General features: G+C 39.8%; 2 protein-coding genes across 13 annotated transcripts in view; one reads left to right on the forward strand and one right to left on the reverse strand.

The window, feature by feature from the left end:
- MIER1 (MIER1 transcriptional regulator) overlaps positions 1 to 10,881 on the forward strand; it is a 71,705-nt gene extending 60,824 nt beyond the window's left edge. For all 12 annotated transcript variants that reach the window (XM_023549489.2, XM_023549490.2, XM_023549491.2 and 9 more), the window contains one exon: positions 807 to 10,881. In XM_023549489.2, the coding sequence (XP_023405257.1) occupies positions 807 to 1,138 (332 nt within the window). In that variant the 3' untranslated portion in view covers positions 1,139 to 10,881. The remainder of the gene's footprint in view (positions 1 to 806) is intronic.
- A 2,645-nt stretch (positions 10,882 to 13,526) lies between these two features.
- Positions 13,527 to 22,696, reverse strand: part of SLC35D1 (solute carrier family 35 member D1) — a 46,133-nt gene continuing 36,963 nt past the window's right edge. The window contains exon 12 of the mRNA XM_003411247.4: positions 13,527 to 15,788. Coding sequence (XP_003411295.1) covers positions 15,680 to 15,788 — 109 coding nt within the window. The 3' untranslated portion in view covers positions 13,527 to 15,679. The remainder of the gene's footprint in view (positions 15,789 to 22,696) is intronic.

Below are 22,696 nucleotides of genomic sequence, written 5' to 3' on the forward strand. Positions count from 1 at the left end.
ACCTTTCGGTTAGCAGTGAAGCTCTTAGCCGTTTCACTAAGGAAAAAAAAAATTTTTTTTTTTTTTTATGAGGGCTCCTTAAATTTGTATTCCATTTCATTTTGTAGTCAGCTCCAGCATGACCTTTTTTATTTCTTGTTATCACTAGAATAATCATGTCCTTACTTTTCTCACCTGTTACAGAAGAAATTCGTGTTTATTTTTAGTATTTTCAAGTGTATGCTTGGACAGTAAAGCATTGATTTTCTTAACATTATGATAGATTATTTAAATGCACTTAGTGTATGATCTTTGCTCTTGAGGCACATTACCCATAGATTTACATGAAAAATAAAGTCATGGAGTCTTCATTTTCTGTGGCCGTGGAAAACTCAAGCTTCTGTAAGAAAAAGCATTGATTCTGATTTTACATGGTTTTAGAAAGTTACGGCCCTTTTGCTAAGTTCTGAATAATTTATGCATATCTCTTTGCTTAATTTAACTTATTTACGCTGCTGAATCCAGAGTCTTTTTGTTGTCACATAATAACTAACATGAATCGAATGCTTAATATACTCCAGGTTCTGTTCTTAATTCTTTATTTTGTATTACCTTACTTGATCTTCACAGCAGCTAATGAAATCTGTTGTTATCCTCACATGTGATGATTCTGAGGTACAGAGAGCATAAATAAGGTCACATAGCCCGAATTCAAACTATATGTATACACTGATTTGACACCTAACTTCCTTGATGAAAAGCTATTTTACAGTCGTTTATAAATAATAACTTTTTTGTCAGTTTCATCTGTGTCTTTTCCAATTTAGGAGTACCATCATCTAATGGACCAGGAGAAATATTAAACAAAGAAGATGTAAAAGTTGAAGGATTACATGTTAATGGACCAACCAGTGGAAATAAGAAACCACTTCATGCAGATATGGATACTAATGGTTATGAAATGGATAACCTTACCATTGACCCAAAACTTGCCCATATGACTGCAAGAAATGAAAATGATTTAGATGAAAAAAGTGAGAGACCTGCTAAAAGGCGAAGGGTAAACAGCAATGGAAAAGAAAGTCCGGGTTCTTCTGAATTTTTCCAAGAAGCAATCTCACATGGAAAATTTGAGGAACTTGAAAACATAGATGACTAAATTTTAGACCCATTTTACTTTCTTTGGAGTAAATCTTGGTGTGACTAAAATTTTCAGGGTTGATGGGTTACCTTAAAAGTTAATTTCCTGAAGCAGCTGTTTAAAATTGAAAATCTGAGTTAAGCCTAACTTTAGGAAATAAGATTTTATAATCCTTTCCTTTGCAGATTTTTTACTTTAAAACTGTCAAAGACCCTTTAAGGATATAACAAGTATTTCAGTAAATTTGAATGAACTAAAATGTATAGGTACCTTTGCACTTAATGTATTAATCATATAAAATTTCACTGCAAGGTCCTTTTTGCTTAGTTTGAAGGAAAAAAAAAGTTCAAATTTCTGCTTAATGCCTGTTTTTCTGAGTTTCTTGAAATATCTTTATAAAAGACACTTCTTCTCTCCATACAAATTGAGTGTTACCATTAAGGAAACCCTTATGAATCCTGAAAGTTATGCTAGCATGATTTTTTTTATATATAGAAGTTTAAAAATAAACCAAGTCAGGTTTGTATATGTAAAATTGTTGACATCAATGATGTCTTTCCATATTCTTATCTGGGCTTAAGAAATACATTCTGTATTTTTCCAGATTCTTTGTAGCCTTTGAAAGATTTTTACAGTACCTATGTCTTGACTGAGCTGTCCTTTCTTAATACAAAAGCTTGTATAATTTTCTTAACTGTACAGTTGGTCAACTTTTATGAAAGGAATTGATATTCTGAGTCTGTCAGCTTCCATTTTATTTTGCTAAGGTTTTTCTAATGAATTTTTAAGTGTTTGTGTAGTAACTAAGTCATGTTTCTTATCCAGGTGGTAAAGGCATTCATAAGATTGTGAAAATTTGTTTTTTCAATTTCTACTTAAGGAAAAATAGTTTGAGAATTCTGAAATTAAGCATGATACTTAGATTGCAGAGTTTGTTTTGCATTTACTATAATTTTCAAAGTTATTTTTGAAACAAAAGTTTAATGCTAGTTTAAGTGTTTAATTGTATCATGCTGACCAGAATTCTGTTCAGTTATTTTTATATACATTATAAAATTTCCCATTTTTGCATTAAATAGAGGGGAAAAGCTCAAGCAAGTGATATCTAGATATTGGTGCACACAAGGAGTAACCGTTGGCAAGCAACAATATTGATTTATGTGGATAAAGTGATGAGGTTAGAAAAGTTTTCAGACTTTACCAGTTACAGTCCGCCTTTTCAGAAGTGATGGTGTATTTCCAAAATGAAAACCTGAAGTCTTTATAAATGCAGACTTAAAATAATTTTAACACAGCAACCACTGCTCTGTGTGATTACAAATAGGATTATCCATTAGTGTAGCCTTGCAAGAGTGCTATTTTATTTTCAGTGCAAAATTCTTGTTAAAAAATGTAGTTTTATACAGCTGATAGACCAACCTATGCCCAAACTTTTATAAAAGATTATTAACTATTCTTGTTTTTATCACACAGGCATACACCAGGTGCTTCTATCAGTTCATTTTCACCCATCAGTTCAAGAGCCAATGCCTTTTTAAAATAAATCACCTGTGGTCTGTTTTTAATGGCTCAACTGCCTAATACACTTGGGTAGAGGCTTGCACTGAGACATTATGGTCTAGGCCTTATCCTCATAAAGTATTACTACTCATATATGTTCAAATTGTTTTCCTTCACCAATGTGAACAACTTTTTTCCCCAAACAGTATTAAAAGCCACTTTACAACTCTTGACTTCATATGATGTACATTCACGTATCCAAGAAAATCAAAGTTTTGGGTGGAAGTGTTTCAGAAGCCTGAGTTTTTTTTATTTTTGTTTTGTTCTACCTAAAATATTAATTTATCCAGAATGGCAGTAGCTTTAGCAGATGGTCACAATCCATTTTCTAAATGAGATTTTTTAAAGTCCAAAGTATTCTAGCTCCTTATCAATGATTTGTAGAAATGTTTCAGAAGAATGGTGGTGCTGTGTTTTTTTTAATTGTTGCAATATTAGAGAGGCCATTTTTACCTCTTTTAAAAGATAGATTTTGTTTGCTGGTTTGTGAAGTTCTTGTGGACTTGTATTACAGGAACATTTCAGGTAAATTCTCCAGCATGTTTGCAAATACGGCACATGTATACATGTTTGGACATTTTACTTTTCTTATCTTTTTAAAGTATGCCTAATGAAAGACATTCCACTATTATAATACATAATGCTCAGCTTTTCATAAATACTCAGTTGTATTTTGTGTTTATACAGGTTTTTCACACAGTACTTTGTTCTTCATAATGCAGCCACTATAACTTGATAAGTCATTGCACTACTTTAAAATTTTAGTAATATCATGAGTTTAATTTGCTTAAGATTTAGTACGTGTCATTACTCTTGAACTCTTGACAAATTGCATTGGGAAAAGAAGCCTTTGTTAATAGTTACTTAGTCTCCCTCACCCCATCCTTACCCCCAGCAAAGCACTATCATTTTCATTTGGAATGATATTCAGTTTCATGATGTGTTTTCAAATAGAATTAAGAATCTGCACCTCAGTTCAATACAACTCTGTTGAGCTATAAATCATATTTGAAGTAATATTTAAATAGGCATTTAAAATTATGAATTAGATGTTTTTAAATTTATGCATACTAATTTTGCACTGTAAAATAATTCCCTTCTCCCAGTTCCCTTTCTGCCATTCTGAATATGCTTATTAAAATATTTTTTTAAACATATTTGTCTACATAATGCTGTGCGAATGATTTTCATTAGCTTTATTGAGTAGATTTTAGTTACAGATTTCAAGTTTGTATGATGAACATTGTTCACAATGCAAATATATATAACCTCTTTTGCTTTTAAAACTCCTAAACATACTGCATAAAATTGTTTTTTTAGTGTTTCCTGGTCCCCTTTACCTTATCTTGGGTGATATGTTTTTGTCTTTTTTTTTTTTTTTTAATTCCCCAGAAAGATCCTTCAGTCTATGAATCTCTGTTCACCTTGCCTTTCTTTCTCTGCATTATATAATTAAAATAAATTGTTTATTTTGCAGTGCAGTTCATATCACATAATATTTTGCAGGAACCTTGTTTTGTCACCTATTTGCTGTCAACGGAAAATTAGGAGTGGGCACTTAGTAACTGAGGGTTGGTTAATTTCCTTAAGCAGTAGTTAGATGTAGACTGGTGACCCTGGGAGTGTTAAATAGTTCTATGTCACTACTAAATACCATATGAGAGATACTGAGGTTTCCTCCCCCCCAAAATTTTTTTTTTTGTGAAAAATGCCAGTGTGGAAAAACAGCATGAGGAGGAACAAAGAATTTCCAGTTTTAACTTTTTATTCTATCTCTAAAAATGACTTCCTTTTGGATCCCATGATTCTACTGTTTAAATTTTTTACTGTAAAACCAACTGTGCTCTTAATAATCAGCCTGCTTGTTCATCCTTTGCAAAATCTTAGCCCAAGTTAGACTAACTTCATGTATTTGAATATCTGGCTTAACCGTTTTCTTCTAATACCGGTTTTTCATAACCTCATAATACACCTTCAGTATTGTGCTGACATCTTTTGACAACTGTATGGACATGGAGTTTTTGCTTTTCTGAATGTGATTTTTTTTTTTTTTTTTTTAACCTTATCTTTATGCTAGATCCTCTGACTTGTTTGGGATGTATAATATACTAAAATGTCTGTCTGCTTGCTCCAAGTAAGGAGTGATTTTGAACACACTTTTAAAGGCTTCCTGTTCTGTGAAGACCATTGAAGACTTGCCATATAAACAGGAGCTGAATTCTAATTCTCCTTTGTCCAAACTGACGAACACTTCTTTACATGTAACTGGTAGTGACAGGTTTTGATCATGTTGCCATATCTACTGTATTATCCAGCAAGTACTTGGACCTATACTTGTGCCAGGTACCTTGTTTGGCTTGTGACAGGTACTCTTTAAGGAGGTATTAACAGATAAGCACAGTGGTATATATTGAGTTTACCAAACACCAAACCTGTTGCCATCGAGTCCACTCTAACTCGTAGCGAACCTACAGGACCGTAGAACTGCCCCATAGGGTTTCCAAGGCTGTAAATCTTCAGTAAAGCAGACTGCTACATCTTTCTCCTGCAGAGTGGCTGATGGATTCTAACTGCTGATCTTTTGGTTAGCAGCCAAGCACTTAATGACTGAGCCACCAGGGTGCCATAAACTGTGTGCAAAAACCAAACCAAACCCAGTGCTGTTGAGGTGATTCCGCGTCATAGCAACCCTATAGGACAGAGTAGAATTGCCCCATAGAGTTTCCAAGGAGCGCCTGGCAGATTTGAACTGCTGACCCTTTGGTTAGCAGCCATAGGCCCTATGCCACCAGGGTTTCCAAACTGAGTATTCAAAAGAGTATAGAGAGGGCAAAAGTAAAGGATGAGTAGGCATGATCTCTGGGAAATAAGAGTTCAGCTGCCTTTTTGCCGTATAATTCTAGCTAAGTAAGATTTCCCTCAAACTTAATTTTTCTTAGAAACGAACCAATGTGGAATAAGTATATGATACACCTAAGAAACAGGGATTATTAAAATTTACTGTGGGCTGACCATAACGTAACAGCTGTGGATTATTCAGGACTCCCCTTGTTCCTGTCATGCATTGTCTAGAGAGCATACTGTAAGGGGGAGAGTCTGATTTTCTAAAGGTTGACAGAGATGAGGCCTAATGATGTGGTTATGAAACAAACTCACCATTTGGCTGTTTTCATTACTGGTAACATGAATGGTTGAATATAGAGTTGGCTCAATGTGTCTTTCTGCACACCAACTGGAACTTAAGTTTATGGAGTAAGTTCAGGTAGCTCCGAAATAAATGGTTTCGTTCTCTTTGGAAGAAGGTGGACTTTGGATTAATTGGAATACTTAAACTTTTAGAGATGTGGGCCGTGAAATGGGGGTGATTTCTTCCAGAAACTGAAGATCAAACAGAAAATGGCATCAGAGTAGACTAACCTGAGCCTTTTTAGATTCCTTACGAGAAAATCCAGGTTTAGGTGAAGAGCTTGCTCTAAAGAGGGACTTAGCCTTTCCTTGTCAGCAGCTTTAGCTGAGTGAACCTGAGAAACCAGTTCTGGGCGGGAGCTAGTTAACAGTGCTGCCAGTCATTCTGAGTATGCTCTTTTCAGGTTTCTATCTTTAAATACGCCATTAATCCCTTTTGAGTACCAGTGTTCAGGTGATGGCAATGGTGTCTGGTGGCTCTGAGCTCATACAGCCTGAATTGTGAACTTCATGGACGTGTTTGTGTGGCTTCTTTGGTACCTTGCTATCTGCATTTGCCTCCAGTGTTTCGTAGATGGAAAAAAAAGTGTTTGCCGTCAAGTCAATTTCAACTCATAGTGACCCTATCAGACAGTAGAACTGCCCCATAGGGTTTCCAAGGAGTGCCTGCTGGATTCCAACTGCCGACCTTTTGGTTAGCAGCTGAGCTTTTAACCACTACTCCACCGGGGTTTCCAGTTTTGTAGATAGATGTTTGCCGCCTTAAAAAGCACCTCAGGATCCAAAACTTATTTAAAAAAATCACCGTCATTTCTTCCACACCTAAGTCTGTGAAAATTCTTACCCACTACACTCAAACCTGATGAAGTGTAGATTTAAATCTAAGACAGCCTAACTCCAAAATCCATACTCAAACATCATACTGTACTGCTTGTTCTAGGCAGCTGCAGACCCGGGAGCAAAGGTAAGCCTTACAGGAATGCAGATGGGTATTTTCTATCAAGTTTCTCACAGTCACTACTGCCCAACAGTGGAAACCTGTCTGTGCCTGTTTCGACCTAAAGTAAGGATAACAGGACTGACTTTAAAGGATTGTTTTGATTAAAATGTGTCAGTGCATTGTACGCCATCCTGTCGATTCTGACTCACAATGAACCCTGCATGTTAGGTGGTAAGAAAAAATGCCTAGCATGTGGTAAATGGTCAATACATTTTTACTGTGGTAGATCAGCCACTGTTTCATTGCTATGCTTCAAGTATAACCCTTTGGGAAAACGCTTGGGAATCTAACGACCTTAAAAATGTTCACACTTTGGTCTCTTGAAGACAATAGATTTAGGGGAAAAAAGACATTGACTAGCTTCACCTACAAAGGAAAAATAGAAGCCGACTTCATTTTCACCTGTAAAAGTTTTCAGTTAAGTGAAATCTTTTCTTCCGTGTTTCCAACTACTACGCGTCATTTCTCTCTTGGACTTGAACTACAGCCTTCTCTATCCAATGTACCTACCTTCAGCCCTGCCCTTTCCTGGATCCCCACCTGACGGTAATCCATATCCCAAGTGATCTTGTTAAGGGCGGATCAACTCAAGAGCCACACTGGTAGCCAGTGGGCCAAATCTGACTGGCAGATTTGTATTTTAAACAAGTTTTAATCTGAATGCCTTTGGGCGGGCGTGCACCACAAACTCTACCACTTAGTGTTGTTTATTGATTGCATTCTTTAGGATTCAGTCTTTACCTCCCCTGGTCCCTGTAAGATAGGTGAATTTGCCAAACCCTGGCCTACAGTAAGAGCCCTGGTGACACAATGGTTAAGAGCTTGGCTGCTAACCAAAAGGTTTTGAATCCACCAGTTCTTCCCTGGAAATCCTATGGGGCAGTTCTACCCTGTTCTACAGGGTCGCCATGAGGTGGACTGGACGGCAACAGGCTTGTGTGTGGTTTTTTTTTTTTTGGTTGGGCTAAATGTACAATCCTAATACTGCACCTGGTGTGATCTTCCCAAAATGTGGACAAGGTCATACTTCTGTCTTGCTCTGTTAAAACAAAAGTGGCTTATTAATTGGCTACTATCGGTTTAGACTTACTCATTCAACAAATCTTTATTGCTTAACCTACAATGTGCCGAGCTCTGTTCTAAGTACCAGAGATACTGCAGTGAACAGAACATACCAAAATCTCTGCCCTCAAAAAGCTTAGATTTGATTAGAAGAGACAGTAAGTAAACAATATGGTGCCAGAAGACACTGTTCGGAGATGAAGGCGAGTGGGCGCCGTGTGGTGAGGGCAGAGTGCTGTTCCACACAGAGTGGTCAGTGAAGACCCAGAGATAAGGGCGTGTGCTGTGAAGTTATCAGAGGGGATGCATTCCAGGCAAAGGGAAAAGTTGGAGGGCTGTCCCCAACATCTCAGCCAAATTCTAGTTTCCCTTCAAAAATCCACCTCAAAAAAAAGCCTTTCTTACCATCCCAGATAGAATGAAACACTTCCTCAAATGTGTTTCATGATTCTGTCATCTTTTGTGGACATAGTCCTTTAAAAACATCCATTGTATACAGGGGAGGTCAGCACAATTGGACTAAACCAAAAGCAAAGAAGTTTCCTGAATAAACAATGCTTCGAAGGCCAGCGTAGCAGGGGTCTGGGGACCATGGTTTCAGGGGACATCTAAGTCAACTGGCATAATAAAATCTATTAAGAAAACATTCTGCATCCCACTTTGAAGAGTGGCGTCTGGGGTCTTAAACGCTAGCAAGAAGCCATCTAAGATGCATCAATTGGTCTCAACCCACCTGGATCAAAGGAGAATGAAGAACACCAAGGACACAAGGCGATTACGAGCCCAAGGGACAGAAAGGGCCACATGAACCAGCGACTACATCCTGAGACCAGAAGAACTAGATGGTGCCCAGCTACATCTGATGACTGCCCTGACAGGGAACACAACAGAAAACCCGAAGGAGCAGGAGAGCAGTGGGATGCAGACCCCAAACTCTCATAAGACCAGACTTCATTTATGAAACAGACTTAATGGTCTGACTGAGACTAGAAGGACCCCGGTGGTCATGGCCCCCAGACCTTCTGTTGGCCCAGCATAGGAACCATTCTCGAAGCCAACTCTTCAGACATAGATTGGACTGGACAATGGGATGGAGAGGGATGCTGATGAGGTGGACACTTGAGACTATGTTGGCATCTCCCACCTGGAGGGGAGATGAGAGGATGGGGGGGGTTAGAAGCTGGCAAAATGGACACGAGAGAGTGGAGGGAGAAAGCGGGCTGTCTCATTGGGGAAGAGTAATTGGGAGTGTGTAGCAGGGTGTATACGGGTTTTTGTGTGAGAGACTGACTTGATTTGTAAACTTTCACTTAAAGCACAATAAAAATTATTAAAAAAAAAAAAAAAAAGTCCATCATACCTGGAGGATAAGTAGGCATGATGAGAAGCTCTTGATGAAACCCTCCCCCTGCGTTCTAACAAGGATGCTATCTGGAATGTATCCTTTGGAATGAAAAGGGTTTTGAACTCAAAGTCCAGAGTTGAATTTCTCAGTGAGGTTGAATAAATCCTTTAGCCTTGCTTAAGGCCACTGCATCAGTAAAGTATGGTGATGGTGAAGGCCTAAATCAGTGAAAGGCACATAGTAAGCCCTCAGGAAAAAACTTTCCCTCAAGGCAAAGCAAACTGCTCCATGTATCCATCATCGGCAGCTCTTGCCACAAGAGGGCAGCATCAGCACGGCTGAAAAGGCTTGGCTGCTTTACCTCCTCAGATTCAACCAGCCACCAGTTTAACACTAAGCTTTAATACCGTACTTTGTGAACTTTAAGAATAGCATTAGACAGACATGAAATGGTGATGTGTCTGGTACCACCAAGTCTATTCAGGTGGACTAGGAGAAACAAAAGAACCCACTGTGATGGTTAAGAGCAAAAGTCTTTTGAGTCAAGACAATGGGATTTGAATGTGGGTTCCATGACCACACTGAGCAGTTTTACCTCACTGAGCTTCATCTATGAAACAGATGTGCCAGGCTCTGCTAGACGCTGGGTGCTGGCCCAATAAGTTCAGTCTGGCTTAATGGATGAATAAGTGATAGGGCCCAAGTGATGAGAGATACAGGGATGAAGAATTGGGGGTACCTGGTAACTGCTGAACTGTTTAGGGTACACAAAGGCCCAACTCTGTGCTCTGCTCCTCTTGGCAATACCTCTTCTATGGCTTTCCCTAATACTGGCAACTCTGTGCTGCAAGGAAGCCAAGCGAGACAAGAAACTAGCCAAGGGCCGAATAAAAGAGAACACATACCTTTAACAAATTAGACAAAAAGCCAGACTCTAAGAGGATTTTTTAAAGTTGAATAAAATAATCAACTCAATGGCAGTGGGTTTGGTTTTGGTGAGCATATTTTATTTGGGGGTTATTTCCTAGTAAAGCTACTCAGAGGCTTAGAAAGCTTTTTATGTACATGACATATCCTGAAAGCAGAAAGGTTAGCATTTCTTTCCTTCTAATTTACCACAAGTATGCCCAGGACACTGGATGTTTATTCATAAGTGCTATTTATGCAAAGTATTTGTATGGCAAACTGCTTTCTCTATTACTGTAGCTCAACTAATAGTGCAGCCTCTTGAAGATGAGCTGATTTGTGACTCTTGATTGTTTCTGTAGGCACTTCACTTAGAAAGAAATTTTAATACACGTTTTCAGGAAAAAGTATTTATTTGACGCCTTTACAAAAATAGTTAGGCACATAATTTTCATTTTTCTGTCACCTGATTTACATATCTCAATTATCAGTACCTTTTTAAAAAACACTAAAATGGTCTTTTGGCAAGACTCTATATTGAAAAAATACTGTGAGAGGCCAACATTTGTAGACAAAATCAGTTGATCATCAGCATGAGAAAGGAAATATTTACAAATGTCTAAAAACATTTTTGCAAGACAATAAATCTAACCAGATTTCTTTTTAAAAAGTATTAAAAAAAAAAAAAAAAGGTCTTAGAAACACTGAGAATATCTCCTCATATCATAACGAGGTGGGTTCCTAACAGTAAGAACTTATTAGGTGGGTTTAGAAAAACAGTGATGGTGCATGAGACTCACGTATGCTGACAACTGAGATGGCCCTGGCCGTGGAACAGTGTGCAGTCAGGTGCAGTGAACCAGGAGAGAGGAAGAGGGAGCCCACAGCTGCACAGGTGCCATCTTAAGGTGACAAACTGGGAAAGCCTGAATTGAATTACCATTTTGAAGTATAATTATCTTCCTCTAAGGTATAACATAATTTTTGTCTTATGAAATTTATCATCACAATACGAAAGTAATTTTCTCCCTTTTTAAAAACAGGTAGAATCAGCTGCATCACACCATGACCACAATTATATCCAGTAGGTATTTTAAAAAAAGAAGGCAGTGAACAGAAACCATGATCTAAGTGTTCTAGAGGCAATGAAGTACAGGGTCGTGTGTTTTCAATGAACACACACGTTGCCCTCTAGCATTTAAAGAGCAGAAATTAAGAATTTTGTTTTGCCTGTAGTGTCACCATGAAATAATGTCAGTAACTACATTGCTGAGTGCCTAACAGGTACTAGGCACTGTGCTGAGTAGTTTTACATCCACTATCTCATGTCCTCTTAACTATGATTATCTTCCCTTAGGGAAGAAAAAAATCAATTACATTCTTGTCCACAAGGAAGAACCAATATCACATGGTTATGGGAAAACAAGAATATGTGCAGTCGAGGGAGGAGGGACGCAGGCTGTTCACAGAACTCCAAGGGCCACAGGAAGGAGGGACTCAGGCTGTTCACTGAACTCAAAGGGCCATATAATTCATCTCAGAGCTAGGAGACTAGTATGGATTATGAGAGTTCTCAGGGATTTAAAAAATGCCTTCGCACTATGGGCGGGGTACCTCTAGATGCAATGATGTGGATAACTGTGGCAGGCAGCTCTCGCATACAAATCACTGACTCCTTTCTCTCAACTAGGGTTCAGGCCACCACCTCTGGCTAAAGAATTATACATTCCTTAGAGCAAGATCCATTTCACATTCATCTCAGTTTCCCCAGAGCTTAGCATGGTGCCTGGTGTACACAAGGTGCTCAGCAGATCTTTGCTCACTGAATGAGGCCATACAACTAAAGCAAGGGCAGACCCAAAGTCTTAGGTATCATTCCCAGCCAATCAAGGCTCTACTGTACTTCCTGTGAAAAGCCTGAACGAGTTTGACCAAAGCCTTCCATGGAATCTTGACACAGTAAACCTACAGTGAACTTGCAAATGCACTTTTTTTTTTTTTACCTACATGCAAACTGGATCCTACAAATGATTGACTACTAAAGGAGGCAGCCGCCACACAAGGCAATCAAAACACCTGACATGTTGGCCATGAGTAGTCTGGTCAACTAGGGTGATTTGAATCAATCTAGCACTGACTAAAAGAAGGCTGGCCAAAGAAGATCTTCGCTTTCATTAATTCAAGGAAGAGAAGCCACTAGTCATGGAATTTGGCCTTGAGGATTCTCAGCACAGCTCATCTGTCTGAATGGGCAAATTCAAGATTTAACTCTATACTGCCTCTTTTTCTCCTAGGAGGTGGTAAATAGGCCAAAGAATTTTTGCCTTGCAAGGTATCAACCTTGGGGCAAAATCCAGGCATTCTGGGAGCTTCTAGGTTCCAGGTACAATCTCTAGTACACAACCTCCAGGCCTGCACATAACTGAAAACACATGCAGGCAGTGCCCAGGTTATGACTGAGATCTGTGCCTAACTCTGTCTTTACGCTGAATTCGTAGGTAAGTCTGAACAGGCACATACAGGCTCTTATTTAGCGCCAGTTAGTCAGATGTTTGTCTTAGTATGATTTTTCCTTCCTATGCGTATAAAACAAACACTGAAACCATGCAAGTTTTCATGAGTGTCACAAAGTAGTGTGCATACGTTATTAAGAACCATCATATTTAACTCAAATTTTTAATATAATAGGCTTTATGGCAGTCCATTCTTAAGTACGTATCAGTTGTTCGTAAGTATGAGTTGTCTGTAAGCTGGACATCTGTAACCCGGGAACTAACTGTACTCCAAAAATGGTTGCCCAGTCCATTCGACTTCCAACTTCCCCAGGCTGTTCTCTCATGCACTTCAAGACAGGAGACTGCATTGAAGGGGCTTCCAGCAATTAGGTCACAGACAAGCCGGGAGTTTTGTAAGTCACTGGACTGCTTCTGATAAGCCAGATGGTTCAGTACAAACCAGAGGCCCTGAGGTAGAGAAGCCTGTCATGTGCATTTAGTGAAGTTATAACTACATGTAATTTTCTCAAATAAACCTAGAGAGGTGACAGACCTCCAAGGGAACCTGACTCCCAAGAAGCAGTTCAATCCCTGGTGGAGCACTAGCCCATTACCTTTAAATACATCCAAAGGCCTAGCATGTGAGAAATTCCACAACACCAATTTCTAACATCAAAAAGTTCCCTCCTTCATGTGGCTAATAGAAAAAGGAACAGAACCACTAAAATTGGTTCCCACTATACTTTATACCTTTCCACTATACCCTGACAAAACCAGGCAGTGGCAGGTAACAATCACAGACAGAAGTGCCTATCAACTGAGGCCAGCACTGTAGGTGGATGAAGGCTCCATGCTAGGTCTGCAAAGTCTGTTCTCTTACTCCAAATTCAATCAACCCCTTGCCTCTTTGAAAGAGCTCAAGCTTTAGTTCAGCTAGCATTCCCATTCCTTCTCTCCCTGATCACTTAATCAAATGGCAGCATGGTTCAATGCAAACAACATGGATTTTTACTTATTGGCAAGTCATCTACTTTCTTTGAATCTTTTCTCATCGGTAAAACAGGGACAAGAATACCCATCTGACACAAGATAATATCCTATTCTTCCACTGGAATTTTCTCAGGTTAGATGATGCTGCAAAAAGTGAGCTTAGGACCGCTTGTACGGAGCTTGTTCCACTGGGAGCTGGTCATGGGATGAACTGTGGGAACACAGCACCACTGGCCAGGCTTTAATAAACACAAACCAAAATCACAGAAAGATGACTATGAAAATGACCTCAATATAATTCTTCATGAAATAGGAAAAAAAAAAATCAAAACCTTCAAGACACCAAATGTGTAGGTCAACAGAGTCCAGTGGATTCCAGACCCAAGGAAATAGAGGTTAGTGTGTGCATTAGTGCAAGAGTATCCCATCTCTTGTGCACTGACTGCACATCTCGCCTAAGCAAACACACTCATTTCCAAAGTCAATGGATATCTCTGAGATAAGTCCCAGAATTGTGTTGGAGTTAACATCGCCCTAAGAGGCAATTCAGGCAATGTCCATTCACTGCTGCTCTCCCAGGAGGCAGCACTGGTCATATGAGAAGCTGCCATGCTCAGTAAGTGAGCCGTGGGGTATGGGGTGTAAGTGGGTGGGGCACATGGGACTATCCAAAGAAGAGAGGTACACTCATGCCATTTGAGGTGAGAGGAAGACGATGGCTCCAACACTGACACTGCCAGACAAAGTCTAAGCCTCACCAATCCAGAAACTCCTAACCAGGCTTTCCCTCAAAGCAATAAATTCAGAACTGTGGAAGCTACTAGGCATATCGATCTAAACAGAAACAAAAAAAAAACGCCGCAACCCAGAGGAGAGAGGCATGAGGAAATAATGGTGGTCACTGCCTGACTGCCATTCTCATTTAGAGAAGAAGGGGTCAATGCGGAGCTGATTTAGTTTCCAAAATGCAGCTCTACACATGCATTTGATCTCAGATTGTTGCACTTGGACTCAAATTGCTGTGCAATAGGCAGGGCAGGCAGGAGCTTCTCACCCCAGTGACAGATTTGTATTCCTGAGAGCTGAAGCAACTTGCGCATACAATGTCTTCTCAACTGACTGACTGAGTGAAGTTCTCCACTTTACCCTCAGTCACTACAGCAGGAGTGAGATGTATCAACCTCCTCCAAAGGCAACTCTGTATTCCCAGCACTTAGCACAGACACGTGGCAAATATTACATACTCACCAGCACTTAGCACAGATGCCTGGCAAATATTACATAGTCAATACATTTTAGAGGAATAAATGAGTCAGGCGGATGAAAAAATCTACAAAAGACCTACTTCCGCCATCCCTTCACTATTCTCATCCTACACAACAGAGACAACAATGTATTTTCAAGGAATGCCCTCTGCTCAGCTCATGAGTCCTCAGGGAAGCTCACCTGGAAACCAACATGCTTCAAAGCCATATATATATATTTAGTGTCGAAGTTGTCATCTCATACAAATGAAGTGATGATGCTCTCGTGAAGACAATGCAATCATAGGATATAAAATTCAAAAGAGGAAATTTCAGGTGCTCAGCTGCATTTCCAGCAGAATGAAGGTTAAACTGCCTCCCGAAACTCGCGGCACCAATTTGAGCACTGAGGCTCCTGTTGGCACACTTTATACATGCAGCTCTCAGAGACACCTGGATATCAAACTATGGAATAAAATATATTCAAAACACTCATGTCTGACTGTCAGCACTGAAGAAAAAATAAATTAAAAGGCCCAGTATATTTTCCAGTCTGATATAAATTAATTCAAACAGCATATTTAAAAGAGTCAATTATAGGTTTCTCTCATCATAAAATTTTAAAAGGCAGCAATCAATCCTCAGATTGTACAAGTGCAAAAGAATACTATTTTCTCCATAATCAAGATGCCTCAATATCTGTGTAAGAATTGCCAGGGTTCCAAGTTGATCAAAAAACTTGGACTGCCTTAAGTTTAAGCAACCCTCTGGTCATACTGCTCCTTTTCCCTTAGTGTCCAGCTTGTTACTGGCCTCTGACTGCTTGCTCAGCTGCTCTTCAGAAAAAGTGATGTAGGAATATACCAGGCTCCCAGCAATGCTGCAAAACAGAAAACCACCGTCAGGGACAAAGGAAGCAACGGCAAATGTCGGGGAGACTGCTGCGAGGGTTGGGAATACCTTTATAAACCAGCAGCACATAAAATCAATATAGCATTTTCATCTACCAAACTAGCAGAGACACCCCAAGTCATCCCCCTGCCCCCCGCCAAGGTATATCCAGTGCTGCTGATACTTTGCAAAAATGAATGTTCATTCACACATACTTGCTAGCAGGAGCGCCAACTGTATACCACCTTCCTAGAAGACAATTTGGTGAAATCAAAAGCCTTAGAATTTTACTTATCCTTTGACCTAGCAATCTACTTCGTGGATGAATCATACAGTTCTTCACAGACTTACCTACAAGGTGTTTACCCCAAAAAATATAATGGCAAAAAAGTCAGGTAAAGGGTAAATGTCCCACAGTGAGGAGTTATATAAATTCACACAATGGAATACTATGCAACCATTAAAAATATAAAATGAAAATAGGCAATGACATCTTAAATGAAAAAAAATCTCATAAAACATGACATACTGTATAATCCCATTTTACTTAAATGAACAGGTATATCGGTATGCACTGGAATGGACAAAAGTCTGGAACGAACACACCAAAAACGTTAACAGTGGTTATAGTTGGGTGATGAGATTACAGGTTATTTCTTTTTATGTGTATTTTCTGCATTTTCAAAAAGCACTTCAAGAATTATTTAAATAGCATTTCAAAAAGCATTCAAGATAAATAAAAGTTATTTTTAATAAGAATGGAAAACATTCCAATCAGTAAGTAAATATGCAGACCCTGGGAGATTGGCCAAGCTGGTTTCTCTCTGGTTAGAACCAAGTTCAGAGTAGAGAACCTATAAGCTGAGCACTCAGCCTCTGACATTTGCCCCCTCAACTTGTCCATCACACCTACCACCAGGAGGGTTCACTCTTTTGGGATGGTGATTATTCTGTCTATTCTCTGTGGGGACGTCAAACCCACCTGGAATACAAAGGTTTCTGTCCCAAACACTAAGCTGACAGTAGTAAGCTGAAGGGGTCACAGAACTGACACTCCCAACCTACCCTGCCCTGCTCTTTCCCCAACTCCCTTGGGCTCTGCTTTCAGATTTCCCTGTCCTGGGTTTGGCCCCCATCTTCTGCCTGACCACTTGACTCATAAACTTGCTGCTTATTTGAAACAGTTCTGTTTTTCTCTGGACTTCGGTGTTGCAGCTGAGACCTGCTGCAGCAGGGCATGCAACACCTACCTCCTGCTCCCTGACACCAGTACGAAAGCCAGAGCAAGCACTGGCACTGGCTCTTTACTGCACACGCTTACACAGTATTACTCAGCTCTGAGACCCAGACTATGTTACATAGAGTCGTCTCTAATCCAACCTCCCCAGCCAGATCCTTCCTTTTCCTCATCAGAACCTCACAGCACAGAATCATCAAAGTGTGACTGCTGTGGCCTTCCTGACTGAAGCTAAATGTTCACTGAGGTTCCTATGTACATCTGCCTCATAGTCAATTTCCCTTTACCTCCAGCCCCACCCCAAAAGGACTGTCCCTTTGTTCATATGACTCTCTTATACCTCCCCCCCAACAACAACCTAAAATATAACAATCCTCTTTTATTTCTCCTGCCAAGGCAAACTCTGATGTTCATAAAAAGCCAATTTCACCTGGATAAAAATACTAGCAAAGTACAGGATAGAAGAAGACAAAAAACACTAATTTATTCTGGGTTTAGTCCTCACAATGACCCTATACCCCTAGCACAGTTCACGTAATGAAAAAAGCATGGACTCTGGAGTTAGGTCTCACTTCAAATTCTGAAGGTACTGCTTGCTCTGTGACCCTGACCAATTACTTAATCTCCCTGAGATTCTATTTTTGTATTAATAAACTAAGAATAACATTATCTATCTAGATTATCTATTTAGGTTCACTGAGGATTAAATTCTCATCACTATGCACAATACAGAACCTAGCCCTATGCCAGGTACACAGTAAGCAATCAGGAAATACTCCCTTCTCCCCACTTCCCTGGCAGCTCTGATATTCTCAGAGCAGACAGGAGACACACTGCTAACGAAAGGCAGAGGTGAGAATAATAAGCAAACCTAACATGATGCAAGAGGGCACACTGTTGCCAAGCACCTGTTCAAACAGCCAGAGAAAAACCAGAGCAGAGACACTAGTGGTCTAAACCCTGGAGATTAAACAACACAGTCTGTTGAGATTTTTCACAAGCTACAACTTGAGGCAACAATAAAAGATTTTTCATCGGACATTTATTCCTGACTTGATCATTGCCAAATATTTAAATTTCCAGAAATAGCAATTCTTTTCCTAAAGAGAACTGAATATTATCAACAAGCAGACTATGTGTTAAGCAGTGATGAGTTAATGCTTTAGAAAGGGACTATAAACTGCTTCCTATCAGCTTTGGGGAGAGGGAGAGGTAGGAAGAAAAGAAAAGATGGGGAAAGGAAAGGGAAACACCCAGATGGGGGGTTGTACTTGAATTTTCATATATCGCTACCAAATCATTCTCAATCAGTATCCTCCACTATTTTAAACAAAGAACTTCTAATTAATCTCCTGGCTCCATATTCACATCAAAGTCAATGACTTCTAGTACTCTGGAATTGGGGTTTATACATTCAATCATCCTAAATATCCATTTTAAAGAACCTCATATTAAAACTGGTTGATAAACTTTTCCTTTAAAAAAAAACTAAACATTCACATTAAAGATAATGTACAATAATTATACATGTCTAGGTGTATGTCCTTTTTAAATTTCAAGCAATTCTCCATCTGCCTAATATTCAGACCATACCATTAAAAAAAACAAAAAGTTTTTTTTTTTTTTAATACCATTAAAAAAAAATTTTTTTTACCAACTATTAATTCACAGAGACCTGCTACAACAGGCACGGCCAGGAGGTAAACAGAAGAAAGAAAAAGACAAAGCTACAGTTAGCTCCCTGAAGACAGGGGTCTACAGAAGTTAAAACACCAGAGCGCTGAACAGAGCCACTCCATCTGCTCTGGTCCACTCTGATCTTCAGAAACAATGTAAACACAGTCTACCTCTCCTAGACCTACAATCATGGACATATTCACAAGCCTTAATCAGATATCCATTCTATAAATACATACTAAATGCCTTCAATACAGCAACCACAGGCCAGGGAACAAGAGTCCTAATGGTAGAACTGATACGTTTGTTCATGTGTACAGCCAGGCAGCCCTGCCTCTTAGCTTAGGCCCTGCCGTTTTATAGGCAAAATACACCAAACCACATCAAAGCACAGGAACCAAAGGTTTGACTCCTATTACTACTTCCTAGGAAACCCTGGTGGCATAGTGCTTAAGTGCTACCTACAGCTGCTAACCAAAAGGTCGACAGTTCAAATCCACCAGGCGCTCCTTGGAAACTCTATGGGGCAGTTCTACTCTGTCCTATAGGGTCACTATAAATTGGAATCAACTCGATGGGCAATGGGATGTTTTTTTACTATTTCCTAATAGGGTCGCTAGAGTCGGAGTTGACTCCACAGCACTAGGTTTTGGGTTTTTAATCAGGGCTTCAAATCAGTTCATTCAGGTTCTAAGGCCTGCTGAGACTCTGCATTTCTAACAAGTTCCCCGCTGAGAATTTGAGTTTTTAACAAGCTCCCAGGATGTTATACATAAGAACCACCTGGTGATTTATTAAAATGTAGATTCTGATTCAGTAAATCCAGGGTGGGAAAGCAAATATCAGCAGAGAACTTGTTAGAAATGCAGATTCTCAGCAGAGGTTCAACCAGAATGAAGCCCTGTTCCTAACTTACACTCTGGGTACTTTCTTCCTATAGTGACCGTGGACACCCATCTTAACTTCCCACACAGCAGCTGTTGGGGAGCTTTTTCTCATTTTCTTTCTCAGCAGCCAAATAAAGCAAAGCTATGTTGCCTCTGTTATCTATCACCATTCAGAACTTTCCAGTCTGAACAAAGAGAAAAACAGGGTTGAGTAAAGAGCATTTAACTGCTGGGAGGGAACCCAGACCCTGCTACGTACGTACAAAACTCTGTGATGTGGGGCAAGTTACTTAACCTCTCTGAGCCTTAGTTCCGTCATTGTGAAGTGGGCATTATAATACCACCCTTACAGAATTAATTTGATTATATTTTTAAATGCATAACATGTATTATAATTACATATTATATATAATAATATTTAAGCATATAAATTATAAATATATACTTATATAATGATATATAAATTATAAATATATTTGGATATATAATATAAATTACATATTTAGAATCTGTATTATTTTCAAAAGGTTAATCAGCACACAGGAGTCATCCAATGGAACCCTGGAAGCAGTAGTTAAGAGCTTGGCTGCTAACCAAAAGGTCAGCAGTTTGAATCTATCAGTTGCTCCTGGGAAACCCTATATGGCAGTTCTACTCTGTCCTGTAGGGTCACTATGAGTCAGAACTGACTTGACAGCAATGAGTTTGGTTTGGTTTTTGGTTAGTCATCCAACAGAGGTAAAGGTCAAAATGCTAAGGCACACCAGGGACAAAACCAAAAACCAAACTCACTGCCGTCGAATCGATTCCGACTCATAGCAACCCTATAGGACAGAGCAGAACTGCCCCATAACACCAGGGACAATTACTGCCAAAAGCAAGAAAGGTGTTTTGGCAGTTGCTGGTTCTCCCCATCCTCATGGCTACACATCCCATTCACCCAGAGAATCAAGGAGGAGTCCTAAGTTTAGGGAGGCTTCCTGCCTTTGCTTATCCCAATCAGGTCTTCACTGCATTACAAGTGAGCAAGCAATATCTGCAGTTTTCTAGTGACTCTGAGAATGTCTTCCTAGTTGGGTACTCATTCTTCTTGATACGAGACATTTGAGGTACCTCACACTGGGGCACCAACCTACTTTTCCAGTATCACCCTTGTGAAATTCTTCCTACTCTAACCATACTGGAATGCTTACTGCCTATCCGTGTCCCCCAACCCTCATCCAACATCTGCATTCCCAGCTCCACACTTTTGCTCATGCAACACTCACTGGCTGGGATACCCGCCTTTCTTTTTTCCATCTCTCCAAATCCTGAGCCTAAGCAAATGTCCTCTGCCTATGAAGTCCCCTAAGCATCTCTGTGCAATTTCAGTTGCTGGAGCTACCACAGCCTTTGTGCCAGTCTGGACAGCTACTTCGTGACACTTGAGTGATGACAGCTACTGAAAGTTCTTTTGGAAGAATGTATAAAAAAGTGCTTAGTCACCACTGTTACTAATGTGATATAAATGCTTAATGTTATTATAAATGTTATATGGTTTCTATATAAATGAAAGCCATTGCTATTAAAACAACCATTCCACACCTCCTCTCCTCCCTCAGTTTAATCTCAACACAGTGGCCAGAGCAGCCCTGTTAAAACTCAGCCTGATCACGTCACTCCTCGTTCAAAATCCTCCAACGTCGCCTATTTCTCAAAATCATTTTAATGGCCACAAAGTCCTACCTAATCTGCACCCTACCCTGTTATCTCCATGGTCCCATCTCATTTCACTCACTCCGCTCCAGCCACACTGGCCTTCTTGGTGTTCCCTTGAACTTGCCAGACACACTCCCACTTCAGGGCCCTTCCACTTGCTCTTCCCTCCAGAAATCAATGTGGCTCATTTGCTCAACTCCTTTAGGTTTTTACACAAAATGTAATCTTCAGTAAGTGCCCCACTAGCCCATAATACTTCCTATCCTCTTTTTCCCTCTTCTATTTTTCACCAGCTAACACAGCAGGTGTTTCATTCGTTTATTTTCTGTCTCCTCCATCAGAAGGAAAGCTCCATGAGGACAAGTATTTTAATCAGTTTTGACAGCAGCTCTACCCCTAAAACAATGTCTGGCACATGGCAGGCACCACCCTACAATTAATCCTCCCAGCTGGATTTTCCCTGGTCTATGGCTTTGTTATGCACTAAGCAGTCCGCATTTCAGAGCAGCTCTTTTTCTTCTTTCTTAACATCTCTATTAGTATTAACATACTATTCTTCAACTGTGGGCTGAGTCCAAACTACTCAAGCATTTCTATCATTTTCTCCTCTTCCTCTAAGCTTCTTATCTTCTGTGTCTTCAGAAAACTGTGGTGGAGGAGTCTAGTCAGAACTAAAAGGAGAAACACATTCTATGTGTTTCCCACACCTGAAGGAAGTTCCTTCAAATGTCATAGATTTCCTGCAAAATAACCTCAGACCTACTGACCACATGGTACACTTACCACAGGACTTTCTGAGGTAAATCAAGAGAAGTTTAGTGGAGAATTAGGATAGACAACTCTAGCTCAAAAACCGTATTTTACAGATAAGAAAACTGAGTCCATGAAAAGTGAATTACAGATAGCTAGAGATGTTTCTGGGTGGTGCAGATGGTTCAGTGCTTGGCTATAGACAAAAGGCTGGAGGTTTGAATCCACCCAGAGGCAACTTGGAAGAATGGCCTGATGATCTACTTCTGAAAAATCAGCCACTGAAAACCTACGGAGCACAGTTCTCCTCTGACACACATGGGGTTGCCACTGGAACAGACTTGATGGCAACTCTGCCTGGTTTAGTGGCAGTATCAGCAACAGAACACAGATTTTTTGCTATATTCCAGTCCAGTGCTCTTCTGCCATACGTACGATATAATCAAGGCGCTAGCTAACCTCCCTATATCCAATTTAAAGTACAAGTTATTCCAGTGAGATTGCCAGTTGTATCCTCTATAAATAGCCTGCTAAATATTACGTCAGGAACAAATACTGATAAAACATTTCCTTCTCTCTTTCTCTCTGAGAGAACCACGGATCAAAGGGAGAGCTGAGATCCTTACTTCAGGGGAAGACTAACCAGAA

Source organism: Loxodonta africana, chromosome 3 (assembly GCF_030014295.1).
Source record: "Loxodonta africana isolate mLoxAfr1 chromosome 3, mLoxAfr1.hap2, whole genome shotgun sequence".
NCBI lineage: Eukaryota > Metazoa > Chordata > Mammalia > Proboscidea > Elephantidae > Loxodonta > Loxodonta africana.